The sequence below is a fragment of the Aplysia californica genome, unplaced genomic scaffold (assembly GCF_000002075.1).
Source record: "Aplysia californica isolate F4 #8 unplaced genomic scaffold, AplCal3.0 scaffold00098, whole genome shotgun sequence".
NCBI classification, from domain to species: domain Eukaryota; kingdom Metazoa; phylum Mollusca; class Gastropoda; order Aplysiida; family Aplysiidae; genus Aplysia; species Aplysia californica.
In genome coordinates, this window is record NW_004797368.1 from 1,126,169 (window position 1) to 1,145,952 (window position 19,784).

Below are 19,784 nucleotides of genomic sequence, written 5' to 3' on the forward strand. Positions count from 1 at the left end.
TAAAATTCTGTGGTTTAGGGTGAACGCAAAATTTGGTGAACGCGCACCGGGTGAGAATAGCCACAAGACTCGCCTGCACTATTCTCACTCCGGGTGAGAATAGAGGTGGCCATTCAAAAAGAGACAGAGAGAGAGAAGAGGGGAGGAGTTGATCTTGCGAGAACTTCCGGGCGGGTGAGAATAGCCACTTTCCAAAATTACGGTAGTTTGCACATTTTTAGGCCCAGTTCAAAGTTTTGAAGGTCTGAGTCGGGGATTAGATCTATAGAATAGATCTAGATCTAGAATCTAGATCTAGTAGACTTTGGGAATTTAACGTGCTAAAGTATAAGATAAGATCACCGAGTAGGCTACCTACTTACTTCACTTCATAACTTCATATAGGTTCTATCGATTTTTATAATTTAGACTCTATGCATGATGCCATCTTGAATTTCTGATTTCTCAAGATTCGGTAGCCCAAGATTCAAATTCATAGAATTTAAATTAATAACATATGTTGACCATGCCATAAATATGTAGGTCTACACCCCTTCCGCACAATCACAGTGACTGACAAGACACAGCTTCTGAGATTGTGAGACAGTCAGAGAACAATGAACTATGAACCCTTGAAACAAGATGAAGTCGAAGAATGGAGTGGCTCGTGTGTGTGTAAGGTGAAGGATTTTAGTAAGTGACTATTCGGACTCGAGTCCGATGAAAATATGATATTCGGACTCTGATTCTTGTCCAGCATGACATCACTTCCGACTTCCTGTGACTTGTGACTATGGCTTCCTGTCCTGCCTCACTCGTGACTCGCCTCAGGCTGGGTAGAGACCGGGATCACTTCGGGCAAAATGGCGTTTTGTTCAGGAGCCGAGTTTTTATCTTATGATGAATTTGAGGCCGGCCTGAAAAGTTATATATAGCACTTCTAATAAATGTTTATTTGTCAAAACGTCATCAGAAGAAATTAAAGATGGCTCGTTAGTGTGTGTCGGGGTCGGATGGGCGGCTTGCACACGTGTGGCTGTGTGCGTGTCGGGGAGGGGGGTGGGGGAGCACTATCGGTCGGGGCGTTGAACGTCGCATACGCGTCAGTCTTTTTTCCCCCCGGCAACTGATCATTATTATATAATAATAAGCTAGTCTTGACGTAAATGTACGTAATGAATTGTTAATTGTGCGCTGGTCTATGGAATCAAAAGTTGCCATATGCTCAGCTCTACACAGCAACACAACTTTTTCTTGATAAACAATCGAGATGACACCGGCTTGTGTATTTGAACGAATCGGTCTTTTTTTTTTTTACACAGCTCATATAATATGCAGGTGCCAGGTGGTCTGCTAATTTTCAGTTTTACCTTTTTCTACAACAAAGAAAGTGGGAAACATGGGGGGGTGGGGGGCGTATCAATGAGGCGGCGGGTATCGGATCGGCAGTCCGAATATGAAAAAATGTTCTTCGGACTCGAGTCCGAATTAAGACGGCCTTTTAGTTTTCAAAGTGTATACAGACCCCGTAACCGGGAACAAAGTCTTGACGAAGTATACAGACCCGGTAGGGGGAAATCTTTTGTGATTTCGGAAAGTTTCAGCACACAAGCCCGGTTGTGTGTGTGTGTGAGAGAGAGAGAGAGAGGCAGGCAGGCAGAAAAGAGGGGAGAGAGACAGAAATAGAGAGTGTGACTGCTCGATTGAAATTATGGCATTGTGAACTTTTCTTCAAATTGTGATTTCCCTTAATCCAAAACGGAGGAAAAACGATCGTTCATCGAAAAGACATCTGCAATCTTCATTTAGACCTAGGCCTCGAAACTAGATCAGTGATTTATGTCTGTCTGTTTAGAGTCTGTATCTAGACCTAGGCCATAGATATCTAGAACCTAGGTCTACCCAACCCTCTCTGGTCTACCCTGAGCCTGAGCGAAAAGGGCGCTGAAACTTTCCGAAATCACAAAAGATCCCCTACCGGGTCTGTATACTTCATGACTTAGTTCCCGGTTACCGGGTCTGTAAACACTCCCTTTAGTTTTTGCTGGGTGACTAAATGCATTCGCTTTTATCAACAAATCTCAAGAACGGAAACCGTTCGGAGAAAGAGTTCAAGTTTATTTTCACGAACGTTCGGAGAAATAGAGCCGGCCAATTGGGAAAGACAGGTCTTGTTTCACACTGGGTGAGAATTATAGCCAATTTTGGCAGTCTCACCCGGGGTGAGAGGTGGATCGTATTTTTATTCTCACACTGGGTGAGAATTACCACTTCCTCGTTTTATACGGGGTGCCCATTAGGGAGTGGGGGGGTTGGGTCGGTTCGGATTGCAAGCGAGATTGAGGGTGAAAAGCGGCTATCTAGGCACAAGCAGATTGCGCCCGACTCGTCGCCTCAAAAACAAACCCGCGAATCCGGCAATCGACGCTATCCTATCTGCAGTGGACAGTTGGTTTTAGTATTGGGGCCTGCCGGGTGCGCATTGCAAGTGGGATTGGGTCGGGTCGATCGCCCGACTCATCGCCTGTTTACAATGTATGTGTTTGTTTTTTAGGCGATGAGTTGGGCGCGATCGGCTTGTGCCACGATAGTGAATGCGGCTTTGCGCCCTCAATCTGGCTAGCAAACTGACCTGACCCGACACCCAATGGTCAGTTGGCACCCCGCATTGACATTATGGACAGCTGTTCGGGGCATAACGGGAGGAGCAACCCTTGAGGACCATTTTCTATGTTTGTTGCCCAAGATCAAATCTAAGTACACATATAAGTTAGGCGTAGTAAAATCTCTTGATATGCAATTTTATTTGTCCACCTTTATTCTCACCCCTGGTAGTGCTGGATCCTGCTCACCAAATCTGAGATCGACAATTCGCGATTTGGTCGGCTTCAAAGAATCGCAAGTTCGTGAGCGCTCGTGGAACACTAAGCCTCGGGTTCGTAGTATGCATGAAACGGAACAGTGTCATATTAACGCCACTTCGCGAGTTCCACTCTTGTTGTCCCGCAATCCCCCATCCACCCTTCGTTGCACTGCTCTACCGACCTCAATTAGCGACCCCATAAATCCCCCCCCCCCCATGATTCGCTACAACAATGACTCCATAAAATTCCATCTGTTTATTGGTTGGGACCTGTTCATTTTGTTTTAATAGGGGGGGTTGGACTATACCATCTTTGTAAAAAATAAGGGGAGCCATACTAGCCTAAAGCGTTCCGTTCTTGTGCTTGCGACTCGACTTGTGACCCAGCAGTAGGTTACAAACAAGCCGCAAGACGGTGACAGCGACAGGGGGGGTGAGTCGGAAGACAATACTGTTCCGCTGAAGTGAATCACGAATCGCGTTCCACGGGGAAGAGTGGCGATTCAGATCTGTTCTCGCGCTCGCGACCCAGCTCTACTGTGGAGCATCTGCCCCTGACCTTCCCCTCCGGGTCATGCCTGCTAACCTCAGCCCTGATCCCTCTAGGGTCATTTTCGGTAAAACGAGGGGGTGAGAATAGCGAGACATGGGTTATTCTCAAACCACTTCCATTTTATTTTTGACATAAGCTACAGTAGTTGCCATGGAAACTGCTGCAATCTTGAAAATTAAACAATGAATTTCAAGTCCCTTAGAAGGCTTTCTTATTTACTGACCAAATTTGGTGAGAGTATACCTTAACCTGACCCTATCAGCGTAACAGTGAGTGTTTTTCAATAAGTGCAAAAGAAAAAGAAAAAAATTCCCAAAGTATAAAAAAAAACTTTTCTAAATTTAGGTTGCGTAATTGCTTGCCAATGGAAAAGTGTTATTTTTTTCGCAAATATCTCTTTTACATTGATGGCAGCCTTGCCATTTGTTTTCTGAAAGTGTCATGTCAAAAGGATGAAAACTAAGGAAGGAGTAGGGAAAAAAACTGCAAAAAAAAAGACATTTTGCGAAAAACGACAAATATTGTTTATTGTGAAAATTCGATATTAACAATAATTAACCCACCCTCATGTTTTCAATGGCAATTTACAAGGAGAATATTAGGACTTTCTCAATTGTCTCCATGCTATTTTTAGATAAAAAACTGGTTGATTTTAAAAAATCAGCCAACATCTCAATGTGCATGGCATGTATAGCCTGACCCAAAATCGGCGAAATCAAGGGTCGCTCCTCCCCTTAAGAGTAAGCAGTTGGCTCTTTCGGGACGTATTGGTGGTATCGCCGATATATCGGCACGAGTCCACACCCCTTGCGGACGCATTGCCGATATATCGGCTATAATGGGGTGCCTCAGTTTTGTTTCGTTTTAACACGATCCATTATTTATAAGTACTTTTTATTGAAGACTTGGAAAGGATTTAGGAAGCGAAAACATCTTGTTTCACTTTGTCAAAGCGTCGGTCTGGCGAAAAACGTGTGAATTAGTTCTTTTGGTCTTGCATCAACAGAACGATCTAACCAGACTCAGTATAAATATCATACTCAAACAAATATTGGAATATTGCATTCAAATAAAAAGCTTCACATTCAGAAATTTACGGAATCAGCTCTTGGCCTATATGTTGAGACAGCTATACTGATTTGCTTTCGCATGTTTAGTGTGCATTATTTTTTCCGTCAAAAGTTATTTTTCTCACAACCATCGCCATTTCTAACCCTTGCAATGCATACTTATTTTCAAAATTAATCCTTGTTTCATGTTGGAATATATCCCTTATTCAATTTCCTTCAGTTTGATATATCATATGTTACGTCTTGAGTGATGGTTATGCTTATATGAAGTTATTTTGTACGTCACATGTGTAGCCAAATCGAGTCACAAGTTAATTACATATCTAGACCCCAAAACAACTACATCCGGAAAGAGTTAAAGTAGGTCTGCTGGGAAAGTGCTGGTACTGGTGGAGACTGTTCATTCTGAAGCTGAAGGGAAAAAGTCATTTTTTATTTGTGTAAAACATTGTTGGTTAGAGAGCCTCCCCTTACTTCTGTCAACTGCCCCTGAGATTGGCATTTCTTGTAATGGAATCTTATAATGCCTCCCTACCTGTCAACTGCCCTCTAAGATTAGACATTTTAGAGGCAGGGAAAGTGTTTTCATAAATTTTTTTTCTTCTCTGTTCTTCAATTTTGTTAAGGCTAAATTTAGTTGGAAATAGAATCTTGTAACATATTTTTGTTTTTCCAGGCTACAAAGCATTGAAAAGGATTACAACGAAGGAGACATTACACTGAAAGTAAGTGAATGATTTTGTGTCTTCCTGGTAACATCATTTGTTTTTCCTTTATTTTGTAGTGAAGTGACCAGTTACAAGGACTTGAAAGTTTAGTGTACTTGGTTAATAGTAAGTTAGTTGTGATTTCCTTTCACTCCCGTCTCACGCTCGGGTATTCTATATCATAGTGATAGCACTTTTTTCTCTGTTTATGTTTCAGTTTTACATGAATTTTAACTTTATTCCGTTGCAAATTGTGGGGGGGGGGGGGTCCAGAAATTTTGACCTACTCCAAAAGTGGGCATTGCCCTACCTGTAAGAGAAATTTGGTTCCATTAGTGTGTATTGACAGTATATATTTGTATTTGTTTGGTTATAGAGAAAATTCCCTTGACTTTCAAACTGAACAAAGGGCAAAAACTTTGCCTTCAATTTTCGGGATAGTCCCCTTGACTTAAAAGTGACCAATTATGGGTATATTTACTTTCACTCTCACATGCTAAACTGCCTAATTTTTTGGCTGCAGACACATAGGCCTTAACGCTGTCAAAATCAATGTTTTAGAAAAAATCTGAAGCCTAATTTGGTTTTGATTTACTTTCACTTTCGTCTCACGATCAAGCATTGTATAGCTGTATAGCACTTTTCTTGTTCATTTTACACAAATTTCAACTTAATAGGCTATTCATTGCAAATTATTTTTAAATATTTGATGGCTTTTTTATTCCCTCGAATTATATTGTACTGAGCGTAATTGCGTCATAACATTTTGCACGTTTTAAAGAATATGGGGATGGGGGTTTGATTTAGGGTGGGGGGAGGGGGGAGCAGGCATGCATGTCTGTATTACCCCTTTATTTGAAGTTCTAAGATTTGAAATTTTAAAAATTAAAATTGATTTGCGATGGTAATATAATTAGTGGCCATATTCGTGTTCTGCAACAAAAAATATATCAGTTTGACCCTCAAACTCAAAAGCAGTGCATCTCTGCATCTGCATGCAGGAGTGAGTAAAAATTTACCTCTTAATTTTTTTCAAACATTTAATGCTTTTCCGCAGGGTTACTGGAAACAGAAATGCAGTGCTCTGGAAAGCTACTTCACCGATAACGTCCGAGAACAGATGAGAAGTCTAGCTGATGATTTGGAAAACGAAGAAATCACAGAGGTAATTTTTCCCCTCAATTTCTCTATTTCTATGAACTTCTTTTAGTCCAAGAATAATCTGTGTGAAATAAAATTTCAGAAGGTATCTTCACCTGTGTTCTCCCGGGTGTATGGTTGTGGTCAGTTTTGTGGAGTTTTGTGGTTTTAGTCAGATACTTTGATATTTATGCTGGATCTTAACTTACTTTTACGGTAACTAATTCTACTCCAATTTTTGTGTGTAAAGGGAGATAATTCTGTGGGTTTAAATCAGAAATTCTTCCTGTGGTGTTCAAATCTTTTCCTTAATCTCTGTTCTGTGCAATGTGTAAAATTTGATAGTTTTTGTACTATATATATTTTAGGTTTACTGCCTTTTTAAGCAGATGGGGAGGGGGTGAAGTATATAGTCTCCCTTGAAAAAAAAAATCACGATCTTAAATGAAATATTGTCAGTGACTCATGTCTCTCATTCTTTGCCCTTGCCATTAGTGAGCAGAACACCAAATTTTCATTTAAAATGCGAAATGTAAGAATGACGAATAGACAGGAAGTAGAAAATCGGAATCAGAGACAATTTTTAAATGATAATTACCTGCCTTGTAAGCATTGCATGACTGTAGCACTGATTGAGTTCACACCCTTACTAGACTTACTGATGCCTAAGGATGTAGTAGTGTAGGTACTAAGGACAACTATGTTCTTATGGTTTGTCCTGCAAGGTGTTTTTCGACTTGTGGATGTATATTATTGGATTTTAGTTTTATGTCTGTGTCTGTTTCTACTTTCACTTTCACATTGAAGGGGCTTGACTTTACAGGTCTTTGCACCATAACCTTTAGAGCTATGCTGAAATCTTGTTTGTTTGAGTAAATTTGTGATTTTTGTGTATGTCGGCTATACTTAAGTAAACCTGTAGAACTTTAGAAACATTGACAGACTGAGACTTACACTATGAAAGTGGGTGGTTGGCAGGTGCTCTGGTGTAGTTTGCTTTTTCTTTCCTATCCTCTCGAACATATCGTCTTTGTCTCCTGTCCTTTTTTTTGTTTGTTTGTTACTCTCTTGTAATACTTCTAATTGCCTCTAATCTTAGACAGGGGGCTCTCGTGGCCTAGAGGTTAAGGTGCTGGCCTCTCATTCAAAGGTCCCGGGTTCGAATCTGGGTAGCGACCAAAAAATTTTCTTCTCTAAATTTGTCTCCTTTCCCCTCCTTTCCTGCTCTCTAGCAATGTTCTGTTGTCTGCTTTCATTTCCACTTTTTGCCCCCACCCCCTCACCTCTTTTGCCCCCTCCTCTGGGTACCTGACTCTCTCTGCAGCCTTTCTACTGCTACTCCTTGGCTCCTCCTAACTGCTGTCTTTCTGCCACACCCCTGATCTTCTGGTAGGAAAGATCTTCTCCTAGCCTTCTCGGACAAGGGCGAAAAATCTTGGAGGGCCCGTGTGCAAGTTGCGCACGTTAAAGATCCCTTGGTGGTCTAAAATCGATAAGAGTAGGCTTCGGCCGCCACCCGGGCAAAATTCAAAATTTCCAACCAACTGAAAATATTAGGTGTGTCCCGCACGCTCATAAGACCTTATGCAATTGCGAGCGCCGTAAAACACTTTACAAAACAATAATCTTAGACACTTATATATGACCTTATTGTGTTGCAAGTGCCGTAAAACACTTTAAAAAACAAACAGAGACCATGAAACCCAGAGACTCTAGATGTTTTACATTTACAATAATCTTCTTAACCATTGTCAGCTAGAATTGATTTTATGGATTTTCGTGATCTGCACTGTTATTTAGAAGTTTCTGTATCACCGACAATTTTGGGTCCAGATTTACCTCGTTCACCATGCCAAAAAATTAAACATCAGTAATATCTGGGAAATGGATAGTGACTTTGAGTACAGAAGAAGGTGTAATAGAGGAATTTGATTAACAGTCTTGATTTGGAAAGTGACTGGGATTCTAGGTGTAAATTATCTTTGACGCAATGCCCTTCCATTAGACATATACACCTTCAAGCGTCAAATATTCATAATGAAAGGAAGTATCATCAGACCGTGTATATTTATTTTAGCTTGACCAATATCATAAACATGGATTTGAAGGACTGGACGTAATAGTTGGGAAGATGGAGACGACATGTTCTGTGTCATTCTGGTTTAAAGGGAGTAAGTGGGAAGGGCATCATAGAGCGTGTTATTCTGCTGAAAGGAGTTAAGCTCACAGGTCATAGACAGGATTTTCTATGTAATGGATGGATCCAAATGCTTTCTCAACTAAACTCCTTCTCTTCTGACAAGTAATGATTTCATGTGTTTAAAAATTTTTTTGCTTTTGTCATACAGAAAGGATATTACAAGAAGTTGGAAAAGGTTGTAACTGACTTCTTGAAGGAAGTTGAGAACGATGGAAGTGGAATGATAAATGGTTCGGCAAGTTCTCGACAGAATGGACACACTGGTGATCTGAAGAGTCCGGGTCCAGAACCTTCCCACACCAATGGACATACCAATGGAACAAGTGCTACTAATGGTACTGGCTCTGTAAATGGAACAAGTGCTACTAATGGTACTGGCTCTGTAAATGGAACAAGTGCTACTAATGGTACTGGCTCTGTAAATGGAACAAGTGCTACTAATGGTACTGGCTCTGTAAATGGGACGAGCACCGTCATGAATGGATCAAGTGCTGCCAAGAAATTATCAAAATTTGCTGCAGGGTCCAGCCAATCCGAGACAATGGATGAAAAAGATGCGCTGAAAACAGAAAGTAACGGGCATACAAATGGAAACAAGAGTATGAATGGACACGCCTCTCCTAAGATAAAGGTAAATTGCTGGGTTTTACACACATTGTACCTAACTGTGTGTGTGTGTGGGGGTGTGTGCAATACAAGGTGAAAATCTGAAGATTTATGAAGGAATTCAGTTAAGGGCAAGGGTGTTTTTTTTTTGTTTGTCACCAACCAAAATTGTGCCTTCTTACTAAATAAGGTCTGCTGTCTTTTAATTAGCGTGTCTTTCAGTTTAAAAAATACTTTGTTATTTTGGGGTTTTTTTTTGTTGGGGGTTCAAAGTTCCTGACCTGTTCACATTCCAGCATGTTCAGACTTCTGAACTGAAAAGCTTCTGAGTCCATAAATCAAGTTTTAGTGTCTCAGTCTCATTTATATCTCTATGAATGTAATCTGGTTTTTGCTCTCTTTTACCTTGGATAATAAATAATATATATATATGTCAATACATTTGGCTTTGAATAAGCTGTTGAAAAAGTGTGCTGCCCCCCTCTTATTTACTCATGAAAGTTAACATTTATGGTATAGATATGGATTTCATTGTGAAATGGACGAATCCCTAACCTGATATGTACATTGCAAAAATGATGCATCCGTTGTCTTTGACAGATTAAGTCAATAGTGACAGTTTGCTGATCAGTGCCATAAATTACGGTTTTGATCTCCTGAATGTTTTAAAGAGTTTTAAGTGAAAGTGCTATTATTTATTTGTTTACGATTGAGAGTTAATTGTATTGACAAAGGTGTTATGTTCACTTCACCTGATTGTTTAAATTTTAAATTCATATTTTTTGTTTGTACTTGTTCTGCCATAGGAGGTAGACACTGATGTGAAACAGAGCTCAGACTCACCGGCCAGCGAGGAGGTCATGGAAGTGGACAGTGTGGAGGAGAACGGTGTGGATGTGAACTGTAGCCCACCACATAAAAAGTCGAAGCAGGACAAGTCGAATGAGAGTTTTGATTCTCCAAAACAAGAACAAAGTAAGTACAAAGATACATTTTGAGAATTGTTGGGAGGACAAATTGTTGGTTTTATCATGCATTTGTTGTAGCTTTTCTAAATAGAGGAAATCCAAGTCTCTAAGTCAAAGGGTCGTTGGATCGAAATCCCCCCCCACCTCTTGTCTGTTCACTTCAACGGAATGACCTTCCTTGTCTCTAGTCTTTGTATTTAGCTGGTGTTCGATGCAGGTTAATTTTGTCTCTGTGATTATTTCTTTTTATTGTTCTGCGAGTGCTAATAGAATCATCTGTAGTGTTATTCTGTTGCTGCGCACCCAAAGTGTGTTGAAAACTCTATCGAAAGATTGTTAATCTTGTAAAATATATATGTGTACTCTCTTTTCACTTTTGTTTACTTTATATATTTCTTTTTTGTATTTGATTGAAAATATGCTCAATCTTGTAAAGTTTATACTCCAGTCTTGTAAAGTTTACATGTGTGCTTTCTTTTCACTTTTGTTTACTTTATTATTTTTTTTGTCGTGTCTGATTGAAATATAGATCTATGCTCAATCATGTAAAATTTATAAGTGTGCTCTCTTTTCTCTTTTTTATTTACTTTATATTTTAATTTGTTTTGTCTGTCCAGCTCCCCGCCGCTCGTCCCGCCGTGTGAGTAAAAAGTCAGACGAGATGCAACCGTCGATCACTGCTATGTTTTCTCCCAAGTGAGTAGACAGATTCTGTTTTGACTGTTGCTTTCGGGAACTGCTCTGTGGTTGTGGAGAGGAAAAAAGCAGTTAAAGGTTTAGTTTGAGAGATTTGGCACATCAGGTTGAATTGTTATCAGCTTTGTGTTTGTTTGAGATGGTCCAGATATCCTGTGGTTAAGTCTGTGTTTATGTTTCTAGATAAAAAGTTACATTGGAATATACTTCTGTGTTGAGGTAAACTTCTTTGATTTTCCATATTGAAATGAATCATTTTATTGGTGTCTCCTTTCTACTAGGTCAATGTAAATACATCTCTCTATTTAGACAACAACTCTGCAGAGACAGCTTTGACCAGTTGTTTTTTGTGAAGGCTATGTTGTTGTACTTTGCTGAAGGTTTCAATGCTGGATCACTCTTCTATTGGCAGAGCGAAAGTTGAAGAGAAAGCTTCTAGCAAAGATAAAAAAGAGAACAGTGCTGAGAATGGTGAAGAAGAGGAAGAGGAGCAACAAGCCAGTAAGAGGATCAAGCTGCAGGATGACGAAGGAAAACAGGAGGGGTAATGTTTTTGCATTTTGTAAAGCACACTTGTAAACTGAGGCTGTTTGCCAACATAAACTTCCGTTTTTTAAAATTGACTTTTTTGTAACACTGTCCACCCACCAAGTGCGCAGAGAGCAAATTCTTTGTCCCTACATTCCAGGATGCAGATGGGCTACATCAGTACTATACCTGTATCTTGGCAAAAATAACCCAATCAGTATTAAATTATCAGCACATTGGTGAAATGGAACGTGACGATAGCATGAAATAGGAATAAGAATCGGAACCAAAACCGTTAGATCTAGCACATTCATCATCCGAATCCTCGTCATGGCATTAGTATAAAGCAGTCCTCATGCTAGGTCTACTCGACCTAAGAAAAAATCTGATTTTTGCGCTCAAAGGCCACTGAAACCATTCAGAAAGAAAATTGTAACTTTAACAAATGCGCATGTCTAAAAGGAGATAATTCATAGTTTTTGTTACTTTGCGCTGTTGTTGATAACTTCCTGTGGAGAAAAGAGACGGCTTCTTACCGTTGCTGATCGGCATCCCATAGTTTATATTGTGTTTAAACAATTTTTTTTAGCTTTCTTAGCTGTAGTGCTTTAAATATGAATATTATGTGTTGTTGATTGAAATGTGTACAGCTTCAAGAGAAGGCTGAGTTGTTAAAATGCTTGTTTCTTTGTTTGTATTGAGAAAGAGAGAGGGAAAAAATAATTGCCTTTTAAAAAAACATTATGTTGCTGCATGTCTGGTTTACTGATTCTGATCATGTCCCTCCAGTATTGTGCCAGTTCTCGAGCCAAGTGCCCCGAAGCCGTTGCCACAGAGATGTAACGAATGTCTCAAGTACATGGATGACCCGGAGCTCAAGATGTTCCCTGGCGATGCTGATGATGCGGTATGTTGTGTGTCTTTTAACTCTACCAATCTTACTAAACACTACATTTCTTTGTTGTGCAATTTCATTATTTATGTTGTTTTAATGTTCACGTCTATGGGGTTGTTGGAGGATGTGGTTAGAACGTCCATCTTCTTTATTTCTTCTGTTTGTTTTTGTCCTGTTCTGCTTTTTTTACGGGCTGTGTCGATCTGGTTGTCTTTACTCTAATGAAGTGTTCAGGTCGGTGATTGGTGTTAATGTTTATGTTTTGGTGGCACTAAAGTTACTTGACGTCGCACCTCTTTATTGTTAACAGGTGGAAGAGTTCATTGCCCTGACAGACCCGAAGTTGTCGTTGTTCACAGGGGAAGAAGACTTTGATAAGATACAGGAGGACAGACCGCAGCACAAGATCACCAACTTCAGGTGAGTTGTGGTGGTATGAGATCTATGCTTATGTTTGTAAAGGGAAGTGAGTTATAAACATTTCAATGCTAATGGCTGCCTCTTGCCTTTCATTCAGTGGTTGCTGGAGCAGTTTTGGAAAAGTTTGTCCATGTGGAAGACACTTTTGGTTGCTCTCATTTCTGCTTTTTTGTAAAATTGTGTGTTGTCTTGCTTTTTTTCGTCAGACTTAATCTCGACTTCTCTAGCTAAAAACAATGCAATGAAATACGGCTTTATGCTCAAGTTTTTTTCATCTCTTTAACAAAAAAAGTGTTTGATTACCGATAGTGAGTTGGAGGAAAAGACTTATCATGGTACTATCAACTTTAAGAAAATGAGTCCTGTGCATCCTGACTTTGTTTACCCTTTGGTTAGTTGAGTATATTCTGAGCCTTCTGGTTTGAAGGGTCTGCAGTTTAAATTTCCAAAAAGGCATTTGTAAATCTTCGGTCTCTTCCTTTTTATTCGTGCTTACTTTTATATATAGCTTAAAACATTAGTTTTCTCACTTCGTCTCAGAAGCACTCTCATAGGGGAAAACTCACTGTTTTTCTGAATTTCTTTAAAATTGTGTTTACTGTTTTATATATGCGGGTAGTTGGAGGTCGCCACTGGTAGGTCCTACTTCTTGAGTTTCCTTCTGATGTTTCTGTCTGTTTGTCTTACTTTTTCCCCGCTCTAAATGACCGTCATTGTGTCAGTATACTTCTCTTTACTCGAACAAAAAAGCAGTTTTATATATCTTGTGTAATTTCTCCCTCACGATTTGCCTATTCCAGTGTGTATGACAAGAACACCCACCTGTGTGCCTTTGACACAGGCCTCATCGAGCGCAACAAGTACCTCTTCTTCAGCGGTGTGCTCAAACCCATCTTTGAGGAAAACCCGAGTCTAGAGGGTAAAGAACATGTTGTGTTGTCTAACATGGGGGATACATATAGGCCGCATTGTCTACATTACTGTTTTACAAAAACTGGGGACATGGTGTGTTGTGCTGAATGCCCGGTGTGGAGTATGGTGTGATAACACAAGTTATGGTTTGTATTGTATTCAATGTAAGATATGGACTGTATTATGCTGTTTACTGTGTGTTCAATTTTTCAATCTTTCTTCGACAACTTTCTCGACCTGTCTTCTGATTATCAGGAGCTGATTGCAATTTTAAAACACAATCATCGACACAATGTTGATCATTTCGAAGGTAGACTGCTTCGACTGTGTCTATCAGGGCCAACCCTGGCTTAGTAGGTACAACATTCTAGCAGACAAACTGAACACTTGATGGAATGACTTCCCTTTCTGGGCATCAATCTTACGTCTTCTGCTTGTAGCAGCAAAAAGTTTAACCTGTCCCCAAAGTGTGGTTTGAATAATTGTCGTCAGGTTTGATGAAATGTGTGGAAAATGACGTGATTGTTCCCAGCCTTAGCTGATAAGGCTTTATTTTCATTTAAACTTAGTGTAAGGGGCCCTCAATATGTATGTCCTGATGTCAGTTTTGTTCATTTTACATCTGTCAGTAAAGGCATGGGGGAAAGTGGAAAGTAGTTTTTTTGACTGGTGATTGATTGTCTTGGACAAGTGGCCATTAGAGCGGGTTTGACTGTGTGTGTGTGTGTGGGTGGGTACGTGCGTGCATGTTTATACACAATGTATTGGTGGAGTGACCATTAGTTTTTGCAAAATATATTTCCCAATGATGATTGTCTCATGCTTGAATATGTTTCTCTTCTAGGTGGCATCCCTTGCCGCAACATGGGGCCCATCAATGAATGGTTTGTGTCAGGCTTTGATGGAGGGGAAAATGCTCTTATCGGATTCTCTACAGGTAGTTCTTTCCTCAACAAACAAACTTTAGAAATGTTTGATCGCAAACATGTTTGTCTTTTAATGCGTCAAAGGTACATGGCGCTTTCTTTTTGTTTACTCTGATATGAATTCGTCAGATGCCTTCTGCACTGGTTTTGTGTTACTTGAGTAGGTGGTTGGTAGGCACCATTGGTGAGTTCTACTTACTTTCCGTCTCCTTGTTGTTTCTGTCTGTCTGCTTTGCTTTTTCCCTTTGCAAAATGACGTAAGTCTGTCATGTGCTTCACTACACTTGGCCTCTTTTCTTTTTGTTTCTAAACTGTCCTGTGGAAGTTTTTCACTATTCTTTTCCAACCCCTCTCCCTCAACCTCTTTTTAACCTGTTTCAAAGTGACTCTGTCAATGTCCTTCATTATACACAAGCTAAAAAAACCAAAACACTCTCATTTCAGCTTGTTTCTGCAATACATCCTGCAGCCCCTAGGGCAGTGCTACTGACTTAAGTGTCTTTAGGCTATTCCCAAAGGGGGGATATTAACATGTTTTTATGCACAGTAGAATTGTATATGGGCAGATTCATCAATGTCATGCTCATATCTGTGCCTGAACTGCAACAGGAAACTGCTACTTTTTCTTTCCTAATCCTTACTATCGTCATTTTCCCCTATTTCTTTTGTATGTTTGTCACACTCTTGTGACCCTCTATTTCTGGGGTGCCTTGATAGTAGAAGCAGAATTTGTGCTGTTGAAGCTGGAGAGGTGAGCAGAGTTAGCCTGATTCCGTGTTAAGACTTCTCTGTTGACATCCACCCCTTGGCGCTCAAATGACCATATGCAGTTGCGAGCGCCGTAAAACCTCTACTAAAACAAACAATACGTCCTGTCTATTGTGCTAGTACTAACCCCCACGTGCTGTTCCTCGTCCCCAGCGTATGCCGAGTACATCCTGATGCAGCCCAGCGAAGCGTATACGCCTTTTATCGAACAGATGAAGGTGAAGGTCCACATGTCCAAGATTGTGATCGAGTTTCTCACCAACAACCAGGATTCCACGTATGAGGACTTGTTGAACAAAATCCAAGTAAGCAGTTAAAAAGTAGGAATACTGTCACTTTTATAAAGATGTCCACTGTGTAGAAGACATGTAGACTTCTGCACCATTCAAACTGTGCAGGTGAAGTTGTTGGATGAGCCTGTAGAAATTTTAATTTGTCTTTGTGACTAGTCTTAAATACATAAGGTATTTTTATAATACTGTTATTTTCGTTGTTTAACTTTGACAATAATTGTAGTTTTCAAAATGCGTGATGGAAAATCGATTTTATCTCCAGGTGTCAATGCAGAGTTCAGTTGCTTTGACACAAAAAGAAAAGTGTTGTAATCTTTCGCACTCTATAGAGTCATGCTCTGTGTTTACTAGTGGTGTATGCCTGATCATGTGAGTTCGGGGAGGGTGAATGTTCAAAGCCCATCACTCTTGACATTTAATAAAGATCAAAACTAATTTAGAGATGCTATATAAAAAAATATCTACATTTTGTTGAAATCGGTGTATAACTATATGTTCCCAAGTTCAAAGTTGAATTTGCGATTCCGTAATTTTGTCTCTATATTTTCCCTTCTCTTCCACCCCGGCCAGACTACAGTGCCACCTGCAGGTCTCACAAGTTTCTCGGAGGATTCTCTGCTACGCCACGCCCAGTTTGTGGTGGACCAGGTCCAGAGCTACGACGAGGCGGCTGCTGATGATGAGCCGCTGCTGATCGTGACCCCGTGCATGCGGGCGCTGATCAAACTGGCCGGAGTCACCCTGGGCAAGAGGTATGACCGCCATGTATCTTATCGAGGCAACTATACTGTTTGTGTACTAAATCAGCAGGCTTGTCATCGTCCCGTATTCGGCAATGGGTAACCTGAGAGTCTTATTACATAGACTGCACCAAAGTCTCTCCTGCTTGTTATAATTTTGTTGGTTCTTACGCAGTCTGATGATGATTTTTTTTGCTGTATCATTTATATAAATTATATTTGTCTGTGGGACTTTGACCTAGCTAATCCCTTTTGCCTTGCACAGTAAAAGCATTTTCAATGCAGCATAACCAGTGAGATTTTCAGATCTAAGGGGGGTAGAAGATGACCGGGGGGCAAATATGTTTTCTTGTGGGTTTTTTTTTCATCCCTTGATAACGACAGGGAAGTGAATTGACATTGTGTGTTTTAATACTTTACGGTCACTTGCAGCAATAATGTGATGGTGAAAATTATCTGTTTCGGTCACTTGACACTGTTCTGAGACAGGCGGGAGAAGTGTGTTGCAGTCTCTCTCCTGGCTGGGGGACCAGAAGCGGTAGTTTGTACTGCTGGCTGTATGACTGCAAAGTGCTGAGTTTGAGTTTCCACTGTTTGTGTTTTGTACCAGACGCCAGTTGCGGAAGGACGTGGGCAGGGTGAAGGCCAAGAAGGAAAAGCCCAAACACACCATGGCAACCGTCACCCCCCTGGTGCGCAATATTTTCGACTCTCTCTTCCAAGGTCAGATTGATGAGGAGTCTTCCAAAACGAAAAAACAGAGGTGCGGGATCTGTGAGGTATGTACGACGGTGTCAAGCACAGGTCTTCTCTTCGACCCCTACTCTGTGAGCCAAAAGTAAACATTTAACTATTTCCACCTGCCTTTCAAAAACACTTAAAAGAAACAAACAAATATCTATATTCTATGAGCTATGCTGTCTGATATTTTTAAAATTATGTTAAATAAAAATGTTTGTGTTGTTATGGAACTCGTAAAGACTTTGAGTCAGATTGAACAGTCTACTGTATTAAGTGGATGTTTGTGTGTAAGTTCCAAGAAGTTGACCTCCTTTCCACTTACTACCCCTTTTTTCTGCTTATCTCCGACTAATCCTGTATACTTAAAAAGATTTCATTGTATTTTCTATGACCTCTAAATTAAGTTATTTTTTTGCATAGTTTAGTATTCAATGGAAGTCATATTTTACTCTGCGGGATGCGCAGGTCCTACTTTTCTTTCCCTCTGTCTTTCCTGTCTATCTTTCTGGCTGTGTCCCTGCACTTAATAACTGTTATCTTGTTAATGTGCTTCTCTTTACTAAAACAAACACGTGTTTTGCTCACATTTGTTTGAACCCCCCGAGGCGGTGTCACTGACTGAAGTGTCTTTAAGCCATCCCCAAAGGGGCGACATTTCTTGTTCTAATGCACAGTGGAATTGTAAATGGGCTGACCCAACAATATCATGCTCATAAAGTGGCCTGAACTACAACAGGGAACTGCTGCTTTTTCTTTCCTAATCCTTACTATCGTCATTTCCTCTACTTTTTTTGTACGTTTGTCACACTCTTGTGATCCGCTATTTCCGGGGTGCCTTGATAGTCGAAGCAGACTTTGTGCTGTTGAAGCTAGAGAGGTGAGCAAAGTAAGTCTGAATCCCTGTAAGGACTTCTCTGTTGACATCCACCCCATGGCGCTCAAATGACCTAATGCAGTTGCGAGCGCCCTAAAACCTCTACTAAAACAAACAGACATTTGTTCGATGGCTTGACAAAGGTCTTGACAACAGGAGTGTGGCCCTTGGTGGGAAACAGCCATGCACACTTGTATGAGGGTCTTGTCGTTTGTTCTTTACCTCATGCACATACTTCCTTGAAACACAGTGGATGTTTTAGACTGCCAGACTTCCTTTCTCTCTGATTTTGATTGTGGCTTCATGCTCTGCCATTTCTTTCATTCCCAGGTGTGTCAGCAGCCAGACTGTGGCAAGTGTGCTGCTTGTCGAGACATGGTGAAATTCGGCGGCACTGGACGGGCCAAGCAGGCGTGCAAAGAACGACGGTAAGTGGGCTGGTGATATTTTAGTAATGTACCCGTTGCCTGGAAATGCGGAATGTCCCCCACACTCTTCGTTTCTCACATGGTTGTGATAGTCCCAGCTGATTGCTTGTGATGTGGACAACAGACATTTGTTTATACTTATACTTATATATGGGATAGAACCCTATTTAAAAACAATTTATCCTTTTTCTTCTTATGTTGATCATCTTGTTCGGAAGATGTCTTATTGCATAAAATTTTTGCTCTAAGATTTGCTTTATAGATCTGGTGCCTGTATTGGATACTGTGGCAACCAGCTGCTCTCAAGAAGAGTTGAACTTTTATATATATTGAAAACAAGCACCCCTGTACACACCCTTATTGTCTGTTGGAACAGTGGAAGAGGATTTGAACATATTCACCTTTGCTATGGGGTCAAGATTTCAGTTCATTTGATGAATATTTTGATTGACCACATGCATAAAAAGTATTTCTTCTCATAACTTGCTTTTGTGGTCGCGATGGCCCGAACTTCCGTAAAGTGCTGATCGCGACCGCCGGTCACGATTGACATTGGCATCGTATAACGCGATGTACGAAAAGAATGAAGTACTAATTTTTATACTGCTGGCTGGTAGGCTACGCGGAATTGATTTCGCCCACCATTTTTCTTGTCACAGGGTTCGATCGAGGCGCGAGGAGTTTTTTGTTTCACGTTGAATGACAGTGAAGTTGGAAAATTCGCAATTGCGATCCGCGACAAACATGAAAATAGTGTCGCTTCAGATGAAGATGTTTTGCGTATTTTCCTTGAATCGGAAGATGATTTCGAGGGTTTTGATGCTAGAGCTAACACTTTGTGGAATATAACGTAGGCCTACGAAGCATCTAGACTTAGGTCTAGATCTAGAGATCTAATGAACCGGCAGTTTTTATTCAGTCATTTGCAACACCACTACTACAACAATAACTTCACAAAATACTTTTTTCTTCGCTTATCCATAAAGAACTTTCAATATTCTAAAACTTTTATTCTAACCTTCATTAGAAATTTTGACAAGTAAAAAAGTTATTAGCAAGAAAAAAAGCGTACATCCAAATCTGTCGTTTTTCCAAAATACATTCAGCAGAGGGAAAATATAAGGGGAAAAAAGTCAGCGTTCTAAGGGTTAAAAATGTCCAATTACGTGAACATTAATTTTCTGTTCCACTTCCAGATGCCCCAACATGGCTATCAAGACAGCAGATGAGGATGAGGAGGAGGATACAGAAATTGATAAGGTGTCAGAGGAAAATGCGGCTGTGGTAAAAAAACACAAGGCAGCGAAAAATGCCAAGGCAAAGGTCACATGGGTGGGAGCTCCGGTGAAAGAGGAAGGCAAGAGGAAGTACTTCGCCACGGCGAAAGTGAACAATGTGGAGGTAAAGTGCTCTTGTTTTTGTTTTAAAATGGTATCAATGGCTGAGAGAAAGAGAAAGAGATATATATTGAGAGAGG

The 19,784-nt window shown here is 40.4% G+C and overlaps 1 protein-coding gene across 3 annotated transcripts in view; it reads left to right on the forward strand.

Annotated features, from left to right (window-relative positions):
• The window catches only part of LOC100533531 (DNA methyltransferase 1), a 31,753-nt gene that overhangs the window by 2,362 nt on the left and 9,607 nt on the right, over nt 1-19,784 (forward strand). Inside the window, exons 2-17 of one of the 3 annotated variants that reach the window (XM_013080767.2) lie at nt 5,142-5,190; nt 6,230-6,337; nt 8,661-8,847; nt 8,884-9,143; nt 9,925-10,093; nt 10,704-10,782; nt 11,195-11,326; nt 12,100-12,217; nt 12,516-12,625; nt 13,426-13,544; nt 14,382-14,474; nt 15,385-15,536; nt 16,095-16,276; nt 16,875-17,043; nt 18,210-18,307; nt 19,504-19,708. In XM_013080767.2, the coding sequence (XP_012936221.1) occupies nt 5,142-5,190; nt 6,230-6,337; nt 8,661-8,847; nt 8,884-9,143; nt 9,925-10,093; nt 10,704-10,782; nt 11,195-11,326; nt 12,100-12,217; nt 12,516-12,625; nt 13,426-13,544; nt 14,382-14,474; nt 15,385-15,536; nt 16,095-16,276; nt 16,875-17,043; nt 18,210-18,307; nt 19,504-19,708 (2,230 nt within the window). Of the gene's footprint in view, nt 1-5,141; nt 5,191-6,229; nt 6,338-6,885; nt 6,994-8,660; nt 9,144-9,924; nt 10,094-10,703; nt 10,783-11,194; nt 11,327-12,099; nt 12,218-12,515; nt 12,626-13,425; nt 13,545-14,381; nt 14,475-15,384; nt 15,537-16,094; nt 16,277-16,874; nt 17,044-18,209; nt 18,308-19,503; nt 19,709-19,784 lie in introns of those variants that run through there. The other 2 variants (XM_005095219.3, XM_005095220.3) reach the window with 2 other exon arrangements.